The 20114-nt window shown below is 46.1% G+C and overlaps 1 protein-coding gene across 10 annotated transcripts in view; it reads left to right on the top strand.

The window, feature by feature from the left end:
- Positions 1-233: 233 nt before the first annotated feature.
- LOC125760500 (protein PALS1) overlaps positions 234-20114 on the top strand; it is a 28604-nt gene continuing 8723 nt past the window's right edge. Inside the window, exons 1-9 of one of the 10 annotated variants that reach the window (XM_049420679.1) lie at positions 234-377; positions 901-1266; positions 1487-1666; positions 1755-1812; positions 6892-7022; positions 7156-7830; positions 8062-8186; positions 18578-18708; positions 18788-19527. In XM_049420679.1, coding sequence (XP_049276636.1) covers positions 1207-1266; positions 1487-1666; positions 1755-1812; positions 6892-7022; positions 7156-7830; positions 8062-8186; positions 18578-18708; positions 18788-19527 — 2100 coding nt within the window. In that variant the 5' untranslated portion in view covers positions 234-377; positions 901-1206. Of the gene's footprint in view, positions 378-626; positions 1267-1486; positions 1667-1754; positions 1813-2868; positions 3049-3232; positions 3259-4651; positions 5198-6891; positions 7023-7155; positions 7831-8061; positions 8187-12299; positions 12384-12848; positions 14466-18577; positions 18709-18787; positions 19528-20114 lie in introns of those variants that run through there. The other 9 variants (XM_049420678.1, XM_049420680.1, XM_049420681.1 and 6 more) reach the window with 9 other exon arrangements.

Genomic DNA, 20114 nt, shown 5'->3' with positions numbered 1-20114 from the left:
GTGTATGTGGTTCATGCATACTTTCACACGTTGACAGGAGAACTTCCCAGCATCCAAGAATAGCAGCATCCCAGCGGTATCTCGCGTGTCCTGCAATGCAATGCCAAACAAGAGAACCATCCTGCGACGGCCGCTCTCGAGAGCTCCAAAGCACTGTGGAAAATCAACCAATATGGCTCTCTTTGGGGGCTGCACGGTCGAGGTATCATCACCCGTCCGCCGAGAGATTGTAGAGTATTGATCTGCTGAGCTTTCGGGCACAACATCCTTCGAGGTTGATAAGTTTTCTCGCGTTTGCCACCGTCGGGCGGAAAGGAAGTGTCGAAATAGATTTGGTCCCATCGGTTTTTTCTTTCAGTTCTGGTTTTTTGGTGAAGGTTAGCACAAATGTTCATACTATATTAAGGTTATAACGGTTAAACTACATCATTATACGCGGTATAGTGTGTATAAAGTTCACGCGATTCTAACAAGGTCAGCGGGGAGATCAAACTGGCATCAAACAGACTGGCAGCCACCAGACCCAGGCGATATCCGTTCCGTTTTGAAGTGATTCCTTACCAAACCCTTTAACGCGGAAACATCCCCTTTTGGATGAGTGGGAAAATGTTCGACATGGAACATTGTATCCCCTAAAAGGGGGTCCAGTATCCTTGCCCCTCTTCCGTTGTGTACGAATCGTGTGTTAACGTTAGGTGTTTCTCCATCTCGTATTAATTGCTAAGTTTAGAAGTAACTCGTTCAACTTCCACCTGAGAATCAATTAATACCAAGTGTGTCTCAGGAAGTGCGTCTACCATAGCCGTAGAAAATCGAAAGGAAAATCCCGCACAGCTTCCCATTTCCAACAAGTGCAAATCTTCATTCCAGCAAACAAAATCTTTCTCCTTCTGTGTATAGGTGCGTACAGGAGTGTGTTGGTGTTATCAGCAGTGTATGCGCGTGTGTGTGTGTATGTTCGTACGCGCTTAACCAGAGCGAGTGAGTGAAAATAGTACCGTGGAAAAGCTGAAAAGGGAGAAAAAAATATCCTATATCAGTGCAGTGGAAATGATTTGTTGATTTTGTGTTCCGCCTCATTTTCCGTCTTTTGCCAATGTTCGAATGCATTCCGGGAGATTGCATTTTACATCCATGTGAGAAAATCGATAAAGCATTCAAACCGACGAGCTGATACGGTGGCACATGCAAATCCCTTAACCAAGAATGCAACAAAGGACGACCACGCCAGCTGCTGGTCCACCGACCGCTTCATCCTCAGGAAAGGTAGGTGGTAAATACCGACGCAATTTTAACTGTACGTTCGTGATCTCACAAAGTTCACCCTTACTCCAGCCCGTAAGAAGAAATGGCTCACGTTTTACATCTGCTCGTAACTTACCTTTTCACGTTGTACACGCATAAACGCTGGTTGGCAATTCAACGCCATTCTCAACCTTTTATTTCCTTTCTTTTTTTTTTGGGGGGGTGGGCGGGAAACATCCAGCAAGTGGTAGAGCTCAATGGGTACGTGATAATTCTGGTCGAAAGTCGGGATGGCAAAATCAAACTTTACGGCAGCCCGGCCGACAAGGACAACCTGGAGGTGGCGGACGAGATATTGGACGTTAACGAGCGCAAGCTGGAAGATTCGCCCCGAGCGGAGGTTATCAAGCACATACACGAGGTAAGACCGGTGGTGGTGTCCTTCACATGTGGAGCATATCCACAGACCAGGAGGAGTACATTAATATTTCAAACTTCTACCCTTGCAGTGCATCCAGTCGTGCATGATAAAGCTGCGCGTCAAAAGGCGAAGTGATTCTCGTTTAGGTAAATTCTGATCTGGAAGAATTTATTTCTTACACGAAATATACTCAGTGTCGTATGGTGCTGCTGTGAAGAAGTTCCTTTGAAAGGAATCGAGCACGTTTCTGCATTTATTCATAAATTCAAATCTGCAGCTTACGCTAGCGTCTAACAGATGGCGCTCTAACTAAACGATCGTGGTCTTCGTTCAGTTTTCAATATTGCTTAAATTTAAATAGTTTTTTATTCTCTTATAAGCAATCATACATGCTACCGGTTTATTAATGTCTAAACTTTCATTCTTTTGCGTTCGTGGGAATGTAAAACATCATCCTGTTTTGGTATACATTTGTTTAAAAACAGTCAAATTTAGTATTACACATTTATACTAAAAATCCATACAAAAAAGTATGTTTCTTCACAACTCTGCACACACCGGAACCGTTCTACCTACCAGTTGAGATCGAACCACACGCAACAACACTATCAACAGTGGTGAAGCAAAAGAGACCAATATGAAAGGCACCGAGTGAAGAAGATAGATTGCGATGAAGCAGTATGTGGAGAAAAGGGGTTGACTCCACCTATACGCACATACGATTGGGGAGGCTTCCATACGTATGTACGTACGGCGAAAACGGGTTTTCGAGCATATCGCGCACCGTACTGGTGGTTGTGCGCCAACAACAGGTTTTCCACCACGCACACACGCGCCCGTGGATCCACACGATCACTGTTTGATCGTCATCCGCTGACCACCACCCCCCGGCCCGGTAGTATGGAAAAATGAACTAGCTTACACACTGTGTCCCGCGGGGGGGTTGGAAAAGGGAGGACACGGAATTGACCAACCTCCTTGCTGGTGGTGGTGGTGGGCTATTGGTAGAGTTCGGCACGGGGCAGCTAATGTTGCGACTCCACAAACATTTTCGAACGTCAAAATAGGCACAGAGCAAAGCGCAAACGGAAGGGGTGGTGCGGATTGGTACAGCAGCACTTGGTGGATGGCAGCGCGAGCGAGAGACAGAGCGAGAAAAGTGAGCTGAATGTAACACGGGGAACGCGAACGCGTAACCTCAGCGCACATACCGCTGCGCCAGTCCAGTCGCAACCGTAGTCGAATACCGTAGTGGACGACGTGTCGCCCTGTCGTAGTAAAGCGCCCCTTCGGCCATCCGGGGTAAAGGTCGCGCAAAAAGCCTTCCCGTGTTAACCTCGTCCAGGGTTTTTAACTAACGAAACTGATCCCGATCTCTACCAGTAAGCAACCGAATGTATCCTTTCCTTCCCTGATCGTGACCAAACGTGCTCAGAAACGTCCGTAATGTGTGATTCCTGTGTGTGGCAGTGTGGCGCTGTTATGAGGCAATTCTACCGTGCCATTTTAACGCGAAGTGTACAATCAACACGCAGTGCTACGTGCCTGTGCCTAATCCGGATGTTACGAATAGTTTAGCGTGCAATAGTTTGGTTGTTCTTTAGCAGAAATTCCCTGTGCAGCTAACAGCTCGCTGTAGAGCATGTTTGTCTCGATCATATGCCATTTTTATCACCTCAACATCTCCTCTGTGATAATTGTTCCAGTACACACAACTCCTATCAGAGTGAAACAGAAAAATAACGAGGGAAAGAGTGATCAAGCGCGAGAAAGAACAAACACCCCGTGCGATCTATTTGGGTCACCTGTTGGTTGACTTCCAACCGAGTGGCTCTAATCACTGAGAAAAGCAAGTCTCGAATACTAGTGACAGGCTATAAGTTCGTATGCAAATGCTTTCATTCCGGCTTAACTCATGAGTTTGACGTTGTCGAAAGTGTCGGACCAAACCACTGGGAGGTCTCAGCCAAACGAAAACGGCATTCTCCAGCAAGTGTAAACGCCACATCCATAAGCTGGAACTAGCAGTGAACCTCTAGCGGGAAATGGCCAGTTCGGGTTAGTCCGGCTAGCCATATCTTCTCGTAGTGATCTTGGAAGATCTTTTATGTCTATCCTATCCACCCCTTTCCGGTTGTTCGGTCTTTTACCTCTTACACACATCACCAACACTACGGGGTGAGATCTCGCACTCTCTCGCACCGTGTCGAGTCATCAATGTTGGGATCGATGTTGCTGTCTTCGTCGGTTTGCGGGTCAACTTGTAGTGCTTGCTGTAGTGTTGATGCTGCCATCATCTGTCCGTGCGGGAAGGAAAGAGCCAATCTTTTGCCCACCCAAGACAGAGAGGTGGCGAGATTGGGAGAGCCTCATCGATATTGGGGTCCGGTTGTATGGTGGCCAAAACGGGGTGGCTGTTTTGAAAAAGAAAAAAAAATTGTCGACGTCACATGTCGCTGTTAAAAACGGGGGGGCTAAGCTAGGGAAATGTGAAAATTCGTTCCACATATGGGAGAGTCGAATATGATTTGTCTACCACCAGTAGCATGTACCGACGATCACTGCTCGAATCGGAAGTCGTGCAGGAAGACTTCAACGATCCACAAAGCGGGGTATTGAGAAAAAAAAATCAGACAAGAAACGTTTGCACATACACAAAGTCGATGCGCATTCGCATCGCGGTGAGTCAGCAGGCAAAGAATGCTATTTTACGAAGCAGTGCAGATGTGTGGCACACATTTGCGACTCGTACTGGTAGGAATATCTTCTGCATGATTAATCCAAATCGCTTACTAGTGAGTGTGCAGTGTATCACGAGACCTCGGGCACTAACTAGTGCAGTGCATTTGCAAAACCGTTGCCGTTAGCATGCTGATATACGAAATCGTTCGATCGATCCTTGAGTTCCATTGAAAGTGTTTTTTTTTATCCTACTGTGCTTTTATGGTTAATTTTTTTTTAAATGCGTCTTCCAACTTCTTACAGAGCAGTGCAATTGCGAACGTGACGTGCCGTGAAACGTGTACAAAATTTATCATTACGTACCACATGAACCTCCCCCTCCATTCCAAGCAAAACAACAGCAACCCCCCAACAAAAAAAGGGTGGCTCAGTTTGAGTACCGATCAGTAGCACTTAATGTTTAACGACTGTGCGGTGCGCGGTGTGTACTTGTGCTTGTGTGTGTGTGCTTGCGGTTTTGTTATGATCATCAGCACGGGTTGCATGGAAAGTGAAAATGTTATGAAATAGATGAAATATTTTCAGCCACCCTCACCGTTTTCAATGCCGGTCTTGCAAGTTGTATGTTGAGAGCGCGCGTCTGCTCCAGTGGCATTTGTTTGTGTGTGTGTGCGTGCCCGTCCTAGTGTTTACGCTAGTGTGTCTACTAGTGAAAGGTGTCATTTAATTACGATCGTTCGATTTTATGCGTTTACCTTGCGCCCCGAAAAAGTGATGGCACCCGTGTAGTATCCGGCACTGGTCGATTAAATACAACCCCTACCGGTCTGGTTGCTACCTGTCTGATAGGTATGATAATTTAATCCCCCTCATTTTAACACCACTTTAGATGTATTAATTCGGAAAAAAGGAAGAAAAGGTTCTGCCTTTTTTTGGGAGAGGGGGGATTTTGAAGTTCGTGGATAATGATTACGTTAAGCTATTAACACAACTAACCACTCAATGTGTAGTGCGGTAGCTTTTACTTTTCGATTAACGATCACAATTGCTGTAAACGCTGATGAAGATACGAATCGCTTGATGCTTTAACGCATAACGATGTACTAACTTTGGAAGTACCTCACGAACTATTGAAACCACCAGCAACTCAATGCAACTCATCATCGCGCAACTTGCCTTAACCATCGTTCCACCAAGACTGTACAAATAGTTCGTTTTTGCAAAACTAACGCACAAACATTCAGGCACTACCTAACGCAAACTACACACTCTTGGGCTTATGGTTCTCGTGGCGACGTGGCTATAAACATGGCGGAAAAATTCGATTGCCAACATCCCAATCAGGCAAGATGTTAAACCCCTTTTCCCCGCTATTAATAGTACAAATTGTAGCGAAACAAGCTAAAAGGGACAACGTAAGAATGAGGTTAGATTGACCCGACCCCTGGTAAAGGATTGATCACAGAAATAGCCAAACGGTAAGGGATGGTTACTGTGGTGCGACGGATGATGGTTTAGTTGAACACAAATACGCCAAATAATCGATACAAACGATACGGTCACTGTCCCTCAGACGGTTAAGCCGATCGCCCAAAAAAAAATCACACACACACAAAATGTGACACCTTCTCTCTCGCCGGATGTCGTTAATTGGATTTCCCTACCACCCCCAAAAAACCATACACGTGGCAATCCGGTGACTACACCAAACAGAAACGAAATGCGTCGACCACGCGTATGCGTTTTACAGCTTGAGCTTAAGCTATAATCTGTGCCCCAAAAGCTTGTAAAGCAATACACAAACCCAATTGATGCTACACGATCGATAGTGCATTTTCCGCCGTTGTGGTAATGGGACCAGGGAAAATGGTAGGAAAGTTGGCTCGGAAGTGGATGTAATTTCTCGGCTTGTTTTACAACCGATGAACGGTTTACCTTGAAACATATAAATAAAATGTCCCCAATCAGGGCGACTTCGGGCTTGGGTAAGCGGGGATAGGGACAAACATTCATCAGCATTCGTAGCATCGGTTGAATGGACATATTACAAACCCACTGCACACACTACCCCTGTTGTACCTTCCCAATCTAGCGAGCTAGATAAAATGGCCACCAATGAGCCGTTGGGGTATTAAAATAGAACCGATCAGATGAGACGAGGAACAACCATCTGCTATTTGCCTTGTTGGGAACGCTTGAACGTTCCAATGTCCAGAACAAAGGCAAAAGCAGTCGAGTGGAATGTGTCACATATAAATCAGTTTCTCTCGACCCACATACACGAGAACGAACACGGTGGTGTCGCTTTGACATCACACGCAAAGAGGGGCGTCACGTATCATGTGTGCTAGATAACGGAGCGGCACCATACGACACTGATGATAAATACAGGGAAACCAAACCCGTGCACCTTCCGTGCATTCCGCACTATTCAGTCCCAAGATATATGATGGATTGACCAGTAGCAATATGTGTGTCTTTTGGTTTTGCCTCTTTCTACCTTTACCGACCGGTCAAACTCTAATGTCTAATGTGGCTAATAGCGGGTGAGCTGGGAAATGCCGTACAGGATGCGTTTGTCATCGCGGTCGAGCAGCAGGCCCGGGAGCGCCTCCAACGATTGTCCGCGCTCAAGCGGATTACACCGGTCGACATGTCACAGCTTTCGATCAAAGCAAGTATCCCATACCCTAGCCTCCGCCAGGCGGGGGGACAGCGTACACTGTTGTGCTCCGGTTGTAATCTGGTTGTCTTTTTGTGCTCTTGACTTCTTGTCGCAACTATTTCTCTCCCTTCCTCTCATGCAGCTCAATCAGCAAAGTCAAGCGAAAGGTGGCGCAACACAAGATTTAAGCTTCCTGAAGGAAGCTTCCCCAATCTACGTGACGTCCCTTTCAAGTAACAGTGTTACGGGTACCAACACCAGCACGACGGTGACGGCAGGTGTGAAGACTACTTTTACCGCTGGGGCCAACAACAACTTCAACAACAATACCATCAACAACAATAGCAGCAGTACGGGCGGTGTGCAGACGCAGCAGAATGCAACCAACAACAACAGCAACAACGGCACGAACCTCGTCAGCACTACCAACACTACCGGCAGTATCGCTAGGCAGCAACCGGGCATGCTGGTGAACGTCAGCACGGACGGTTCCGGTAGTGCCGGTGGATACGCGAACGTACGACAATCGCTCGGCCCAACGGGGACATCCACCGGTGGAGCGTTCAAGGGACCACAGCCTTCGATCGCACCCGATGGTCCGCAAATGGTGGGCCCGGGCCCGAACAACAATAACACTCTAGCACTTAGTGCGGCCACCGCGTCCGGGTCCGCTTACCACCTGCACCATAGTCTTGTAAATAACAACAACCTCACCAGCAATATTGGCAAGCCGCAGGGGCTTGACGCAACCGCCAACAGTTACTATAGTAATCTAACTAACACCTTCCTAGCGAACGGTCATGGTTCCAAGCGAGAGGTAAAAGGCCTAAGTACACACGCTCCATTTCCAGCCAACATCTTGATTTTCTTTAGCTACTGAGTACTAATGGGGAGGGAGAAAAAAAACTGGGATGGTAACAAGAAGGAGTAGTCCCGCTAGTAAAACTAACAAGCTAACTATACCTAAAATATATATACATACATTGAATGCCAGACTCATTTGACCTAATTTTTATCAAAATTGCAATTTTCTCTCCCAACGTATCAGCTGGCTACATTATCCGAGGGCGAACTCGAACCGCAGGACGAACCAGAGTACGAGTCGAGTGGTAACATATCGCGCGGTGGTACCGAAGTTCTGCTGGGAGATCAAAATCTTCGCCAGGAAAATCGGTAAGTTGCACTCTTGGGATCTGTTGTTTATCTGTTCCGGCTATATTTAGACGACTTCTTGGTTTGCTTGGTGTGATTGTTGCGCTACACCGTTATATCCTTATTGGTAGTGCTTTCAGTTGATTAACGTACTTTAGGGATTGGTCAAAATATTTTTAATGAACACTTTAGTTTTGAACCTTTTTTGTTTATTCGAACCTAGTTTATTGAACCAAATAAGAATTAATTGAAGGTAAATGTTGTGCAAACAATAGTGTTTAAATTTGTTTGTTTTCTCAATCTCCAATTGTCCAATGTTTCCAACGAACAAGAGTCTCAATATGAGCCAAAATATGCCAACAATTTGTTTTAAAATCTAAATAATGGACTTAACTATCCTAAAATAGAAATTCGATTATTTTTACACTACCCAAAAAATGTTCCATTTCTATTTGACGTCCATAAAAATTCCCCACTTATTAGTGTCAATTCCTATTTATACTGACAAACACATATTATTACGCCTAAAGAGTACAGCTCAAAATATCGCTTCTCCAGACAAATGCCATCTTAATTGTATGCATCAATCCTTGCAAACAATGCCCCTATAATCGTGAATTTTAATGCGAAATCCTTTTCCACGCCCGTCGTCATCCCATCAGCTCCTTGGGCTGAACCTTAACGATGTACTGAAGTTATTTGTATACTTCATTTCTCAGTCAGTCAGTTACGATTCCAATCCCTGCGGACCGTTGTGGGCTGTTGTCTTAAATGGAAATTTAGATGCGAACAACGCACGGCTATCGGCCTCGGTCGTTCCGTAGGCGTTTGCTGAAGATTCCATTGACCGACTTCCGACCCCTTCGGGAAGCCACCTTCGGTTTGTGTGAAGGATACAAAATGATTACTTCTTGCAGCATCCCAACATCCCGCGTGGAATTGACGTTGTATACATATTGTGGACCACGTCCAACAACAACGAAAAAAGATGCGTAAGGAGAGGGCAAGATGTACGAGGAAAACTATTTCCTTTCAATCGTCCTCCTTCGTTCTTTCTATTTCCGATCAACGACGTGTACGGGCCCCAACGGGTTATGTCCCAAATTAACTCACTCCATTGTGTCGATGCGGTAACCGCTGTGTGTGTGTGTCTGTTTGGGGTTTTTGGTGGATTATTTTGCGTGGGAATCGAATTCTTCTTGCATCCATGCCACGCTACGACGGAAGAGATGCCACGGCAGAAACACCCGTTGCCGGTAATTGTTTAGTCTGTAAAAGCAATGATCCACAACATCTTATTAAACGTCGTCCGGGCTCTTCGTCTTTCTCTCCCGGGGGGTGTGTAGAGTGTTGTGGGTTCGGGAAGAGACACGACACAACCCAAAAGGTGTCATTGGTTGCTTGAGGGAGTGTTGGAGAGGTTTGAAAGCAAGTCAACAACGGGCGAACCGGGAACGTACAAGGAAACAAACCTCTTCACTGAGGATGGATCACTTCACATACTTGACGTTGGTGCGGAACCGATTCATATGCGTTCGTCTCGAGTGCTCCTTCAGCCGGGCCCCGGGATCTCGAACACGTCATGATACAATCATCGGCATGCGGCTAGGTGCGGGCTAGGAGCAACTCGATCGTCAGCAGCCGACATTATTTGGATCGCACTCGGAGCGACGGTGCTCGGTTTGAGGCGCATCAATCATTTGCTGGGAAATAATCACTCACCTCTACTGTGTTGGGGGGGAGGATGCCATTTTTTCTCTCTTCTTCTTTACCCGTGCCTTTACCGAAGCACCAGCTCGACCGTAAAAAGCCGGCATCTTGGCGGAGTGACATTTTTAATGCGGTTCGCTTTTACGGGGAAACCATTCGCAAACAAATTCTCATCTAACCAAGCGTATCAAAGGCCTTTCCTGCTCCCCGGTTCCGTAATGTGTCCGGGAGTATGTGTGTATGTACACACGCCAAACTCGTACCATTCATGCGTTCGAAACGATGTTTGCCGTAGGTTATCTCTTATTCATATCGTCATTCCAGCGGTGGACTCGAGCGTCACTCGTTTGACGAATCTCACTACGGCACATACTACCTGTCGACTATTAATTCCGCTGCCATACCATGTCAGGCGACCCAATTTTGCAACCCGGACAAATTGAGTGGATGCATCACCTTTCCAGCACACCGAAAAAGGATGTATCCCAAAGAAACACACTTCGTTCACATACCATTGTGAACTCTTGCTTCGTGTGGTGGACATAGGTCGTAATTACTGTTCGGATGTTGAAAGAAACGTCCCCAAAAAAAGAAGAAACCTCAACAAACCTACACAGAATCTCGCAACTAACTGGTCACAAAACAGCATGTGTTTATTGCTGCCCGAAAACCCCATTAGACCCCAAGTAGACCTCATCTCAAGGTGGATTAGATGGCGATTTCTTTTCGGGTTCGCTCTGTCACACCGCACACCCCAACGTCCCGGCCGTCGTTTGTGATGGGTGTCGTTTGTTTGAATGTTTAATAGCCGCTGGAACAGATCCTAGGTGACTAAGGATAACGATAAGAGGCCTCACGAGTGAACCAGGTCGACCATGCAATGAGGATAAAATAAACATTATCCTTCCGTGCCTTTGAATCTAGGCAGCTAGTCACGGAATCCAGAGGATCCAGAATGGAATTGGGGTATCTAAATAGAAATACATTGCACGATCTCTCAGGAGACAGATAGCATAGTACAACGCATTGAATGAAATTGCAGGAGATGATTTCAGTACATAAAATATCTCTATTTCCACATATTTTTACGTCACTTATTGCACCAAAATCGTCACAATATGTTTTGTAACTTGACAATATATGATTCTTCCCCATCGGGACTCACAGCATCCTTCAGCTACCTTGACTTTAATAATAGTTGACTGCACATTTATAATTTCTCTTCGTCATGCCTATCTCTCTGTGGCCACCGTTGTGGCAAATATGTGAGTGTGTGTAAAAGTAAATCCATCATAACAGACGGTACCCGAGACCCGTGGTCCGTATACACAGGTGTGTGATGGTTGGGCATGGTTAGGCATGTTTGTGTGTGGGGCTTCCACGACCAAACGCCGGATGGCCGCTAAATGTGTGTGGCTAGAGATGGTAGCTAGATGAGCAAGAAAATTCGACCACGGACAAAGGGAGAATGGAAGAAAGTTGCCTTCTTTGCTTCCTTTTCACACACATACAAAGCTGACCAGGCTTGGCAAAGGTACAATTGTGTTACACGTAACGTACGTATGCTTCCGTTGGTGTTTGAATTTTTGAATTTGAAGGCTTGATTATAAGTAAACGATAGATGAAACTTAAGTAAATATACCATACGATGTTTACTTCAACTGTAAGTTCTCTTTATCCGTATTACCAGTGTACCTGTAAACTCCATTTAAAAGTCTAAAGATATCCACAACTCGCACAGGTGTTTATCATCTCGGACTGGAGGAACAAATAGCCAGGAATAAGCAAAAGAGTAATGAGGAAGTCAACAATTTTCTGTCCACCGGTCGTCTATCTTTAAGTTTCCTTTCCCAATTTGCATCACTTCCTGCTAAGAAAAAGTTCAACATTTGCACAAACAGACAAGAACCACAGGGCACAATTCTTACAACTATCAAATTATTAACGTTTTATACCCAATAAAACGACAAATTTTCTAACGAACACAGCAAGAACGTGTGTACCAAGTTTATGCCTCTAATATAACTTAGCGGATGATTTTACGGTCAGGTCACGGTGTTGCCGTCGTCTTCTGCATGGCTGTCTGTGCTTCCGATGAGGAAACGTCCCCCGAGTCCGGGGACCGTGGAAGGCTTCTCAACTTTGAAACGCACCCGTCATTTACCGGGCTCGCTCTATCCCAGTCACACTTGCACACTTGCCACATACCTGGTGCGGGTGTGAAGATGGCCAAGAAGATGGTTGGGCAGACGGTGCAGACAGGTGGACGGGCGGGGAAAAGCAGGCTCAGCAAACGCCCCGATTGCCCGTCGGAACACTGGAACACACACGCACACATCCAGCCACACAGACGTACGCTTTTTCTCGTCTTCTTCGTTTCGCATGCCTTCCGACCGAGCGGGTGTAGCGTTTCACCACGGCACCATGGCACTCATTCGTCGGCTTGGAACGAAAGTGAACGGTCGTCTGTGTGTATAACTGTAGGGAGAAAAGGCTCCGTATGCTAGGGTTAGTTTGATGAAGTTCGCGAACGTGTCTATGCATTCGAAGTCAGTTACTGGTCCCAACTTGCATCAACTCCATCGCCAGTGGTTCCCCTTTGCTTGTGACGAACGAACAGTGGTCAAGTGTCGCGAATCGTGCGAAACGATGGCGCGTGTTTGAAGTGGTGAAGTTTCGCTTTGCAAGTGAAGATTAGCTTCGGTCGGAGGACACTGTGTGTCTGCTAGGTAGTCGACCGTATGACAAGGGGTCATTGCACAACCGTGTGTGTTTCGCGCACCTTCGTCCATCGTGTCATTGGCGTCCACCGGTTGAAGATAGTGGCACCGTGCTAGAGTGTCCCGGTCGGTAATGTCCAGCAGCAACTAGCAAGTGAACAAGCTGCTGGACGCGGCACTATCCCAGACGCGCTTCCCATCTGACGTTCAAAGAGGACCAACTTAAAAGCGGGAAATAAATAAATAACCGCGAGTTGAAAGCCTGACGGTGTAATTACGAACCGCTGCAAATACCGGTAGTTGACCTGCTCCTTTTGCCCGTCGATTGGCAACCGGTTTGCAACACGGGTGCGGGCCTCCACAGCTCACCATATAGACGTGTGTAGCGGGCCACACATACGGTGGACGTTGGAATTTCGCTGCATTTCCGCTCCAGGTGTGCCTATCCCTGACCTGGGCACAACCGTGGAGAAACCGCAGCCAACGGTATTCGCGCGTTAGTTCCTGTGGCAACCAAACAGTGGACGGGTTGTTGGATCAATCAAATGCTGCTGCTGCCGTCGAGGGAAGGGTTCTCGATGCAAAATCGTAAACAAATCGTGTCCCCTACAAAACAAAAACATTAATTCGTACTCGATTCTCCCATTGCCCTTGGCTGTGACTGTGAACTAGTTTTAAATGCCATCCATCTTCCTATTGGTGTGCTGTTTAGGACTAGTGGCTTTGGCCGAGAACGACTGGAGAAAGTCTGCTGACTGGATGTGTGACCATCGTTCAAACGCAATTGGGGCTATTGATGAGATGAAGATCGGGTGACTTGGCGCGAAATTGGTCCATTTTTGTTTGACAGCCACGGTGAAAACGTTTGACATTGTGTGATCGTTTCCGTTCGAGTATATACTCTTAAGTGTGCGAAGGTGAATCCACTCACCGTACAAGATCGGAACGGATCGTCGTTCAATTGTTCGCTTTACGTTCGAGGTCTTCTGTTCGGAAAGAAATCAACCGCATGAAGCACGTCTCCGGTGTGATCAGTTCTTCCGCTACTACGGGCTACCACACACAGCCTTTAGTGAAACGGTCGCTCGGTTTGTGAATGTAAAAATTACCTTCTACACACCCTTGCGGGGGGCTTTGGTGAGCTGGAATTTTTAACCACAACCCTTCCTTTCTATCGGTCCCCTTTGAAATAGCCGTGTTTGTGTATATGTGTACGTGTGTCCATGTACGGCAAACCTAGGAATGCGTGAGGAAATTGGCCAACAAGAAGCAAATTGCACTAAACGGTCCGATTGGTAGGGGGTGGAAAAAAAGTGCAACGAATCGCAATCAAAACCTACCCGGACGAAGAAAGCGACCTGAAGTGAGTGCGTTTGTGTCTATTTGTGAGCTTGTGTCCGTACATGCAAAACGAATGTGCAATCATCATATTCGTGTTGCATATGCGATAAGTGCAACCGGAGACGACGGTTGTGGAAGAGTAGCAAAACAAAAATTATAATTATAACACAGCGAAGTGGTGAAACTGCACGCCGCATTTCAGTTGCCACTCGAAGATAGCAGAAGTGGAAGCAGATAAAAAAGACAAGTGAAACGAAAAAAGAAAGAGAGAACAGAAAAAAGCAAAATAGTCAAGCAGGCAAATTATCCTACATACAAACGCAGCAGGAACGGAATCGGAAAAGTGCATCCAGGCATCGCTTAATGCACGTCACTTGCGACGGTAACGACACAACACAACTACAGCACAGTGAGAAACGCATGCAAGTGTAACGCACACAAGTGTTTCAGCCTGCCGCATGTTCGACATCGTGTGACGTCTCTGCGAGCTTAGCCACAAGCAGCACAAAATGAGGATCCTCAAGCATTGGTAATTAACTGACGCTGTAGCGAATGAGTGATGCTACTTTTCACTCCAAATCACTTCCAAGACACACATCTAGCAAACAGTCTAATAGGCCGATCCTAACAAAGCGCCAAGATGACTTTATGATCATCGATCGATCCGTAAACGAGTTGAACCATTATCCCTTCCACTGGATGAAGCCCTTTACATCGTCGTACATACCTTGACAGCCATCTTGTGCCCTTTCTTCTTCATCTCCATTGTTATGGAGATGACTTGACTCGTATGAAGCGATCAAGGCTCCGAGGAGACTTTAGAATGCTACCGGTGCCTTGAAGCACAGAATTCTCCAGAGTGACTGCTTCTAGAGACGTACAGAAAGGTCTATGGAGCCACAATCACCCCGGATAAGCGTCGTAAATTAGCTTCTTAGGGTCTTCCAATTGTTGCTGGGTGTCTTTATTCTCCCCGTTCACCGGTCAGCGTATCGAGAAGGTGTCATCCACAGGAAAGGATTAAAACATTAGAAGAAAAGGGGAAAATATTCTAGGTTTATGTCGATCTACGGTTCTATGTAACTCTTTCTTTCCAAGAAGATACAGTTTGAAAAAAAAAACGAGAAATAGCGCTACAACGACAACATTCTTGAATTTGATAAAACTCAACGCATTAGGACGCCCATTTCTGGTTTCAAATCTACGTATTCTCTGCAGATATTAAACCATTAGACGTAACATACAAAGACCAAAGAGGTTGAAGAGCCAAATGCTAAAAAAGAAGTTTTGTATGGGTATCTTCTCTGTAATATTGACAACTGTAACAATCGTTCTCAGACGATCGCTACATACGAAGATCTTCGTTGCAGAAATAGAATGTTTCAGAACTTGTGTCTTAATTCTGCAGAAATCCCGATCTTCAATAGCTTATATAATTCGTAAAACTTTTAATCCCAAGATTTTAAATCTCAGGCCAGTTACATGCAATACACTGACCAGCCTTTGTACTCAGTCGCATCATACAAGAACACACCTTTCGTCATGCATTGCTAACAAAAAACCGAACGAAACTACGTCGTCCTTCATATCGGAATCCTACCGGGAATACCTTCGGTGCACTGTATGGAATGGAATGTCGAGGCACAGACACCGATCCTCTTAATGGGGGAGGTAAATATTATTCCCATGGGTTTTCGTCCCTTTTGTGTCTGCCAAAAAAAAAGGGGCGAATAGTACAGGTAACTCTATACGACTGCCATATTTGTTCCTTCAGCACTAGGATTAAAGATCCTGAAATCGGTAGAACAAACAAACACGCGCACAAGGGAAAGCATTCCGGTTGTTTTGAGTTTCCCGAGTCGACAAATCGATCATGTTGTGGAATTTTTTGTTGTTGTGAACAAAACCGGGGAAAGGAAGTTGCGCTCTCATACCACACAGTCCCAATTTCTTCTTACATCAGCGCAATGACGAGCGGTCTATGTATGCGTGTCGAATTGTGTTTTTTGTTGCCTTCGTATCCGTCCCCTCGAAGTCAACTGGGAGCGGTTTCCCGTGTCTCCGCTTTAAACTATCGTTGTCAGGTCTTCAAGAACTACAACAACAAAAACTGACTCACTGATTTAAGCCTATTACACGGGCACCACACAAACCTCGAGCGCCCATTATTGTCGATCGATTAATGATTGATCTCGGGACCGGAAGTACGTCCCAATCGTACCGCCCTCGAACGCACGCAAACACTTCGCTACGTTTGCCATTGTGGATATTACTCCCTCTCTTCTTACGTTTCTACCGCATCGAACGACACTCCTCATTGCGTGGTGACTTTTTCCCTCTAGCTGTTGGCAAGCTCCTCCAGTCAAACCCCGTCCTGCTGTTTGGCCGAATGAATGCAATCCACTCCCAGGGTCGGTTCATGGTGCCATGGACGATCGCGCGGATGAGCTCGTGTTCAAATTTCCGCGTGATCTCGCCACTTGAAAACGGATGACTGGAAAACACAAACGCTGCAACGATAGGAGGAAGTGTCCACGGTGCTGTTTCCCTCCATAACGCGAATGCGCGTGCTCTGCCACAGTTGCGCTTCCACCGATCGTCGCCATTTCTGGTTCGCATTCATCCGCGACCAAAACTCCACATCACGCATCATGATTGTGTTTGGTAAGGGGTGGAAATAAGGTTTCATTTTTTTTCTTTATATCTTGTTAATGTTTAACTTACTTCCGGTGCCCGGCGGGTGTGCACTCGACTTTTCATACGTACAGGGAGGGACCCAGTCAATTCTGACGGTGTCCACTAGTTACAACCTGCTCCAGTTAGCGAGACCTGCTGGCCATATTGGACAACCTGTCTCTGTGTGCTCCAAAATCTCGTCCATCGTTTCATTCACATGGGTGAAGGAAGTCGATAAATTATTTGTGAACCGTGAAATTAATTTCGTCCAACACCACCTCACTGCTCATCCATTCTCCGCACGGTGTGTGGCATTGGTATGGACTTCTTGGATGGCGCAAAGGCGCACAACGATCAACAATCGCAGATAACGCGCTACAATCATCAAAGTACATTCCGACCACTCGGACCAAACTGCCCACTGGATCTTAATCCTCCATCCGTTCCCCTTCCTTTCCACCGCCTCCCTTGGAGAACCCTCAAGATACCTTGCGGCATTCGCTACCGATCGTGCATGTCAAGCAGAACGGCAGACGATGAAGGTATTTCTTTATTATGGAAGACGTTCCGGAGCGAGTTGAATAACTTGAACACGATCTTCATTTTCTACCAGTTTGGGCCACAAAATTTGCAGCGACTCAACTGCATGATTACGGTAGAAAGAAAAAAGATTGCCTCCAAGTGACTATTACCGGGGGAATCTTAGTTTTGGGAAATTTTCGTCTCAACCTTTTGCTCAGAAAACCCACCGGCCATAAAACAATAAACAATCATAACACTGGCGAGATGTGTTCCCGTCCTTCTGGTAGCGGGTGGATCTTCCCACCGTGCAGAGAAAGATTAACAAACGAACGTTTGAAGTTCTAATGTCACTCTGGGATCTTTCCGCTACCAGATCGGTACGGGGATTGGGAAGAAACGAACACACTACATGTGCACCAGAGCGAGAAGGAATCCATGGACGGCCCTAAGGTCGAGAACGACATGGAGGAATAATTTAAGATTCCCACACCGTATCGTGCGGAACAGGTAACGCAGGAGACAGGTTCATTTCGTATTCCATGGGCTTTGCCACAGAAGGAGGCGCTCGCTCACTATACCTTTTCGCTCTTGGACGTACGTGTTTCCGTCCCGGGATCCGGACATGTGCGTGTGTTGGTGCGACTCCCTTTGTGTGTTGCACGGGGCCAGCTTACCCTTAGCGTAAGAACAGACAAGTTCTAAGTGCGTCTTGCGTCTGCTTTGCGCATCTATCCTCCCCTTTGTTAGCAGATCCTCTCTGGTGCGAGTAGATTGCCTCATTGACCAAGAATGCGGTTGTTATGTGGACTTGTACCGTGTGTTTTTTTCCCTTTTATGCTTCTTCCATCCCTCCGTAACTGTGCAAGTGTAGTGGAGTGAACAAATGTAGATCGAGCGGGAGCATATGATGGAACAGCATCGAGATAAAAAAAATGCTACAACATGCCGTTGAAGTTCCTTTTTCTTTTCGTTGACTCATAAAAAAACATATCGAAAATGGAAGGAGGAATGGAGTCATGCATACCTACAAAGACTACACACGGTTCTGTGCCGAAAGTAACAGAACTTTCATTCATCATTCGTACGATCGCATGATCATCCTTCCTATTTTTTTTCTCTGGTCATGTCTCCTGCTGTTGTTGTCCATTTTTTTTTACACACAGGAACTTGTGTAGATAAATATCCGTCTAACAAATGAATAAAGCTCTGTACATAGAATGTAGCTTCAAGGAATGTCTAAAAAAACGTCTTTATCGTTCTGAGAAGACATACAGGAGAAGTGCTTTTCCAATTTGGAGTTATTGTTATGTTTATGTGACTTCCAAAAATGTAGTCTGTAGACTTCCAAATGTGTGTAGTCCACACTAACTACGATCGTTCTGTATCTTTGACACAAAACTAACAAAAAACTGCCTTTTTCTGGCTCTTCCTGATCTCTTACAGGCCTCGCAGACGCAGTGGCTCCAGCATCGTGGTGCTGGGCGGTGATGACACCCTGAAGCCCTCCATACCTATTGATGACTATCAGGAGGACTTGGAAATGTACAATATGTTAGCGGCAAACCAGGACAATGGTATGTATCCAGTAATCACTCGTCGGAACAGCGAACGAAGGATCATCAATTCTAACGATTTGTTTTTTCTTCATTTTAGGACCACACCGGGAAATGGCTGTCGATGTACCTGAATCGTTCATAGCCAGAAACAAAACGCCTCCGCGCTATCCACCGCCACGCAGTACGACGGCGGTCACGGCTTCCGTAACACCTGCCACGCCCGCGTCCGCCCAGGTAAATCACGTTTCCAACGCAATGCCTCAGGTTGCGAAACACCACCACCAACAACAGCATCATCAACAGCAACATCATCACCACCACCACCATCATCATTCTCCACCTTCCCTGGGGCACCATCACCCGGCGAACGGTGGCGTGTCTCTCGAGCTGGAACCGCTCGATTCGTACAGTGATCGGCAGCTGTCCTCGCTGGACAGCAGCCAGGAGTACGTGAAGAAGGGCGGTTCCAGCAAGGGACCATCGTCGCTCGGTTCGGTAACGAGCGAGTTCGAACCGTCCCTCAACAATGGGTACGGTCCGCTACGAAAGCACACCACCAATGCCGGTGGTGATCTGCGCGACTCGCTCAGCACCAACCGCAGCACGTCGCCATCGTCGTCGGGTGATCTCGGACCGCCCGAGTACGATGTCGGGCCGCACCGGGAGCTGCCCGTCGACGTGCCGGACAGTTTTGTCGAGATCGTTAAGGGGCCACCGCGCTACCCGCCGCCCAAGCCCCTGATCATTAAAGACGCTATCAGAAAGAAAGAATCATGCTCATCCAGCGAATCCATTGATAAGCCCATACCGCAATCACAGTCGCCGGCGCGAAACGAGGTATAATTTTGTTTGTTTGTTTGTTGTTCCGTTTTCCACCATCCACTTCCTGCTAGATTTTTGGTTTCCCCCTTTTTTGCATTTACGAGTTAACTGTTGTTTATATTTATTTGCCACTAGTTTTCACGTAAACCGAACGTTATACACTCCCCACACAGATACACAAATTCACGCATGCACCTATCACGTTTCATATTCGATCACTCGATCTTATTCCACATCCAAAAGGTACAGTTTTGGACGTGGAGTTCGATATCACAGTTAACATTTAGATGCATCTTCATAGACACTTAGATTTGAGCCAACAAGTAATAATAGCTATAGCTTAAAGGAGTAGTTTAATAGTTAGAAATATGTATTGATTTGCTGTGAAGTATTGGAGTTTGTAGTAAACTTTTGATTTCTTATTATCTTTTAAAAAGTAGATTTTGAAATACTTTTGCAATAGCTTTACATTTTATTGTTTCCTCCAATTGGTACTCAATATTTAAACATATCCAAAACAGATAAGCTTCTTATTTTATTCCTTTTTCATTGATTAATTTATATGTTGTCCCACGTGTTTGCTCATTTTGCTTCAAAGTGTC

The sequence above is a fragment of the Anopheles funestus genome, chromosome 2RL, assembly GCF_943734845.2.
Source record: "Anopheles funestus chromosome 2RL, idAnoFuneDA-416_04, whole genome shotgun sequence".
NCBI classification, from domain to species: Eukaryota; Metazoa; Arthropoda; class Insecta; order Diptera; family Culicidae; genus Anopheles; species Anopheles funestus.
This window is presented reverse-complemented; position numbering and strand designations above follow the sequence as displayed.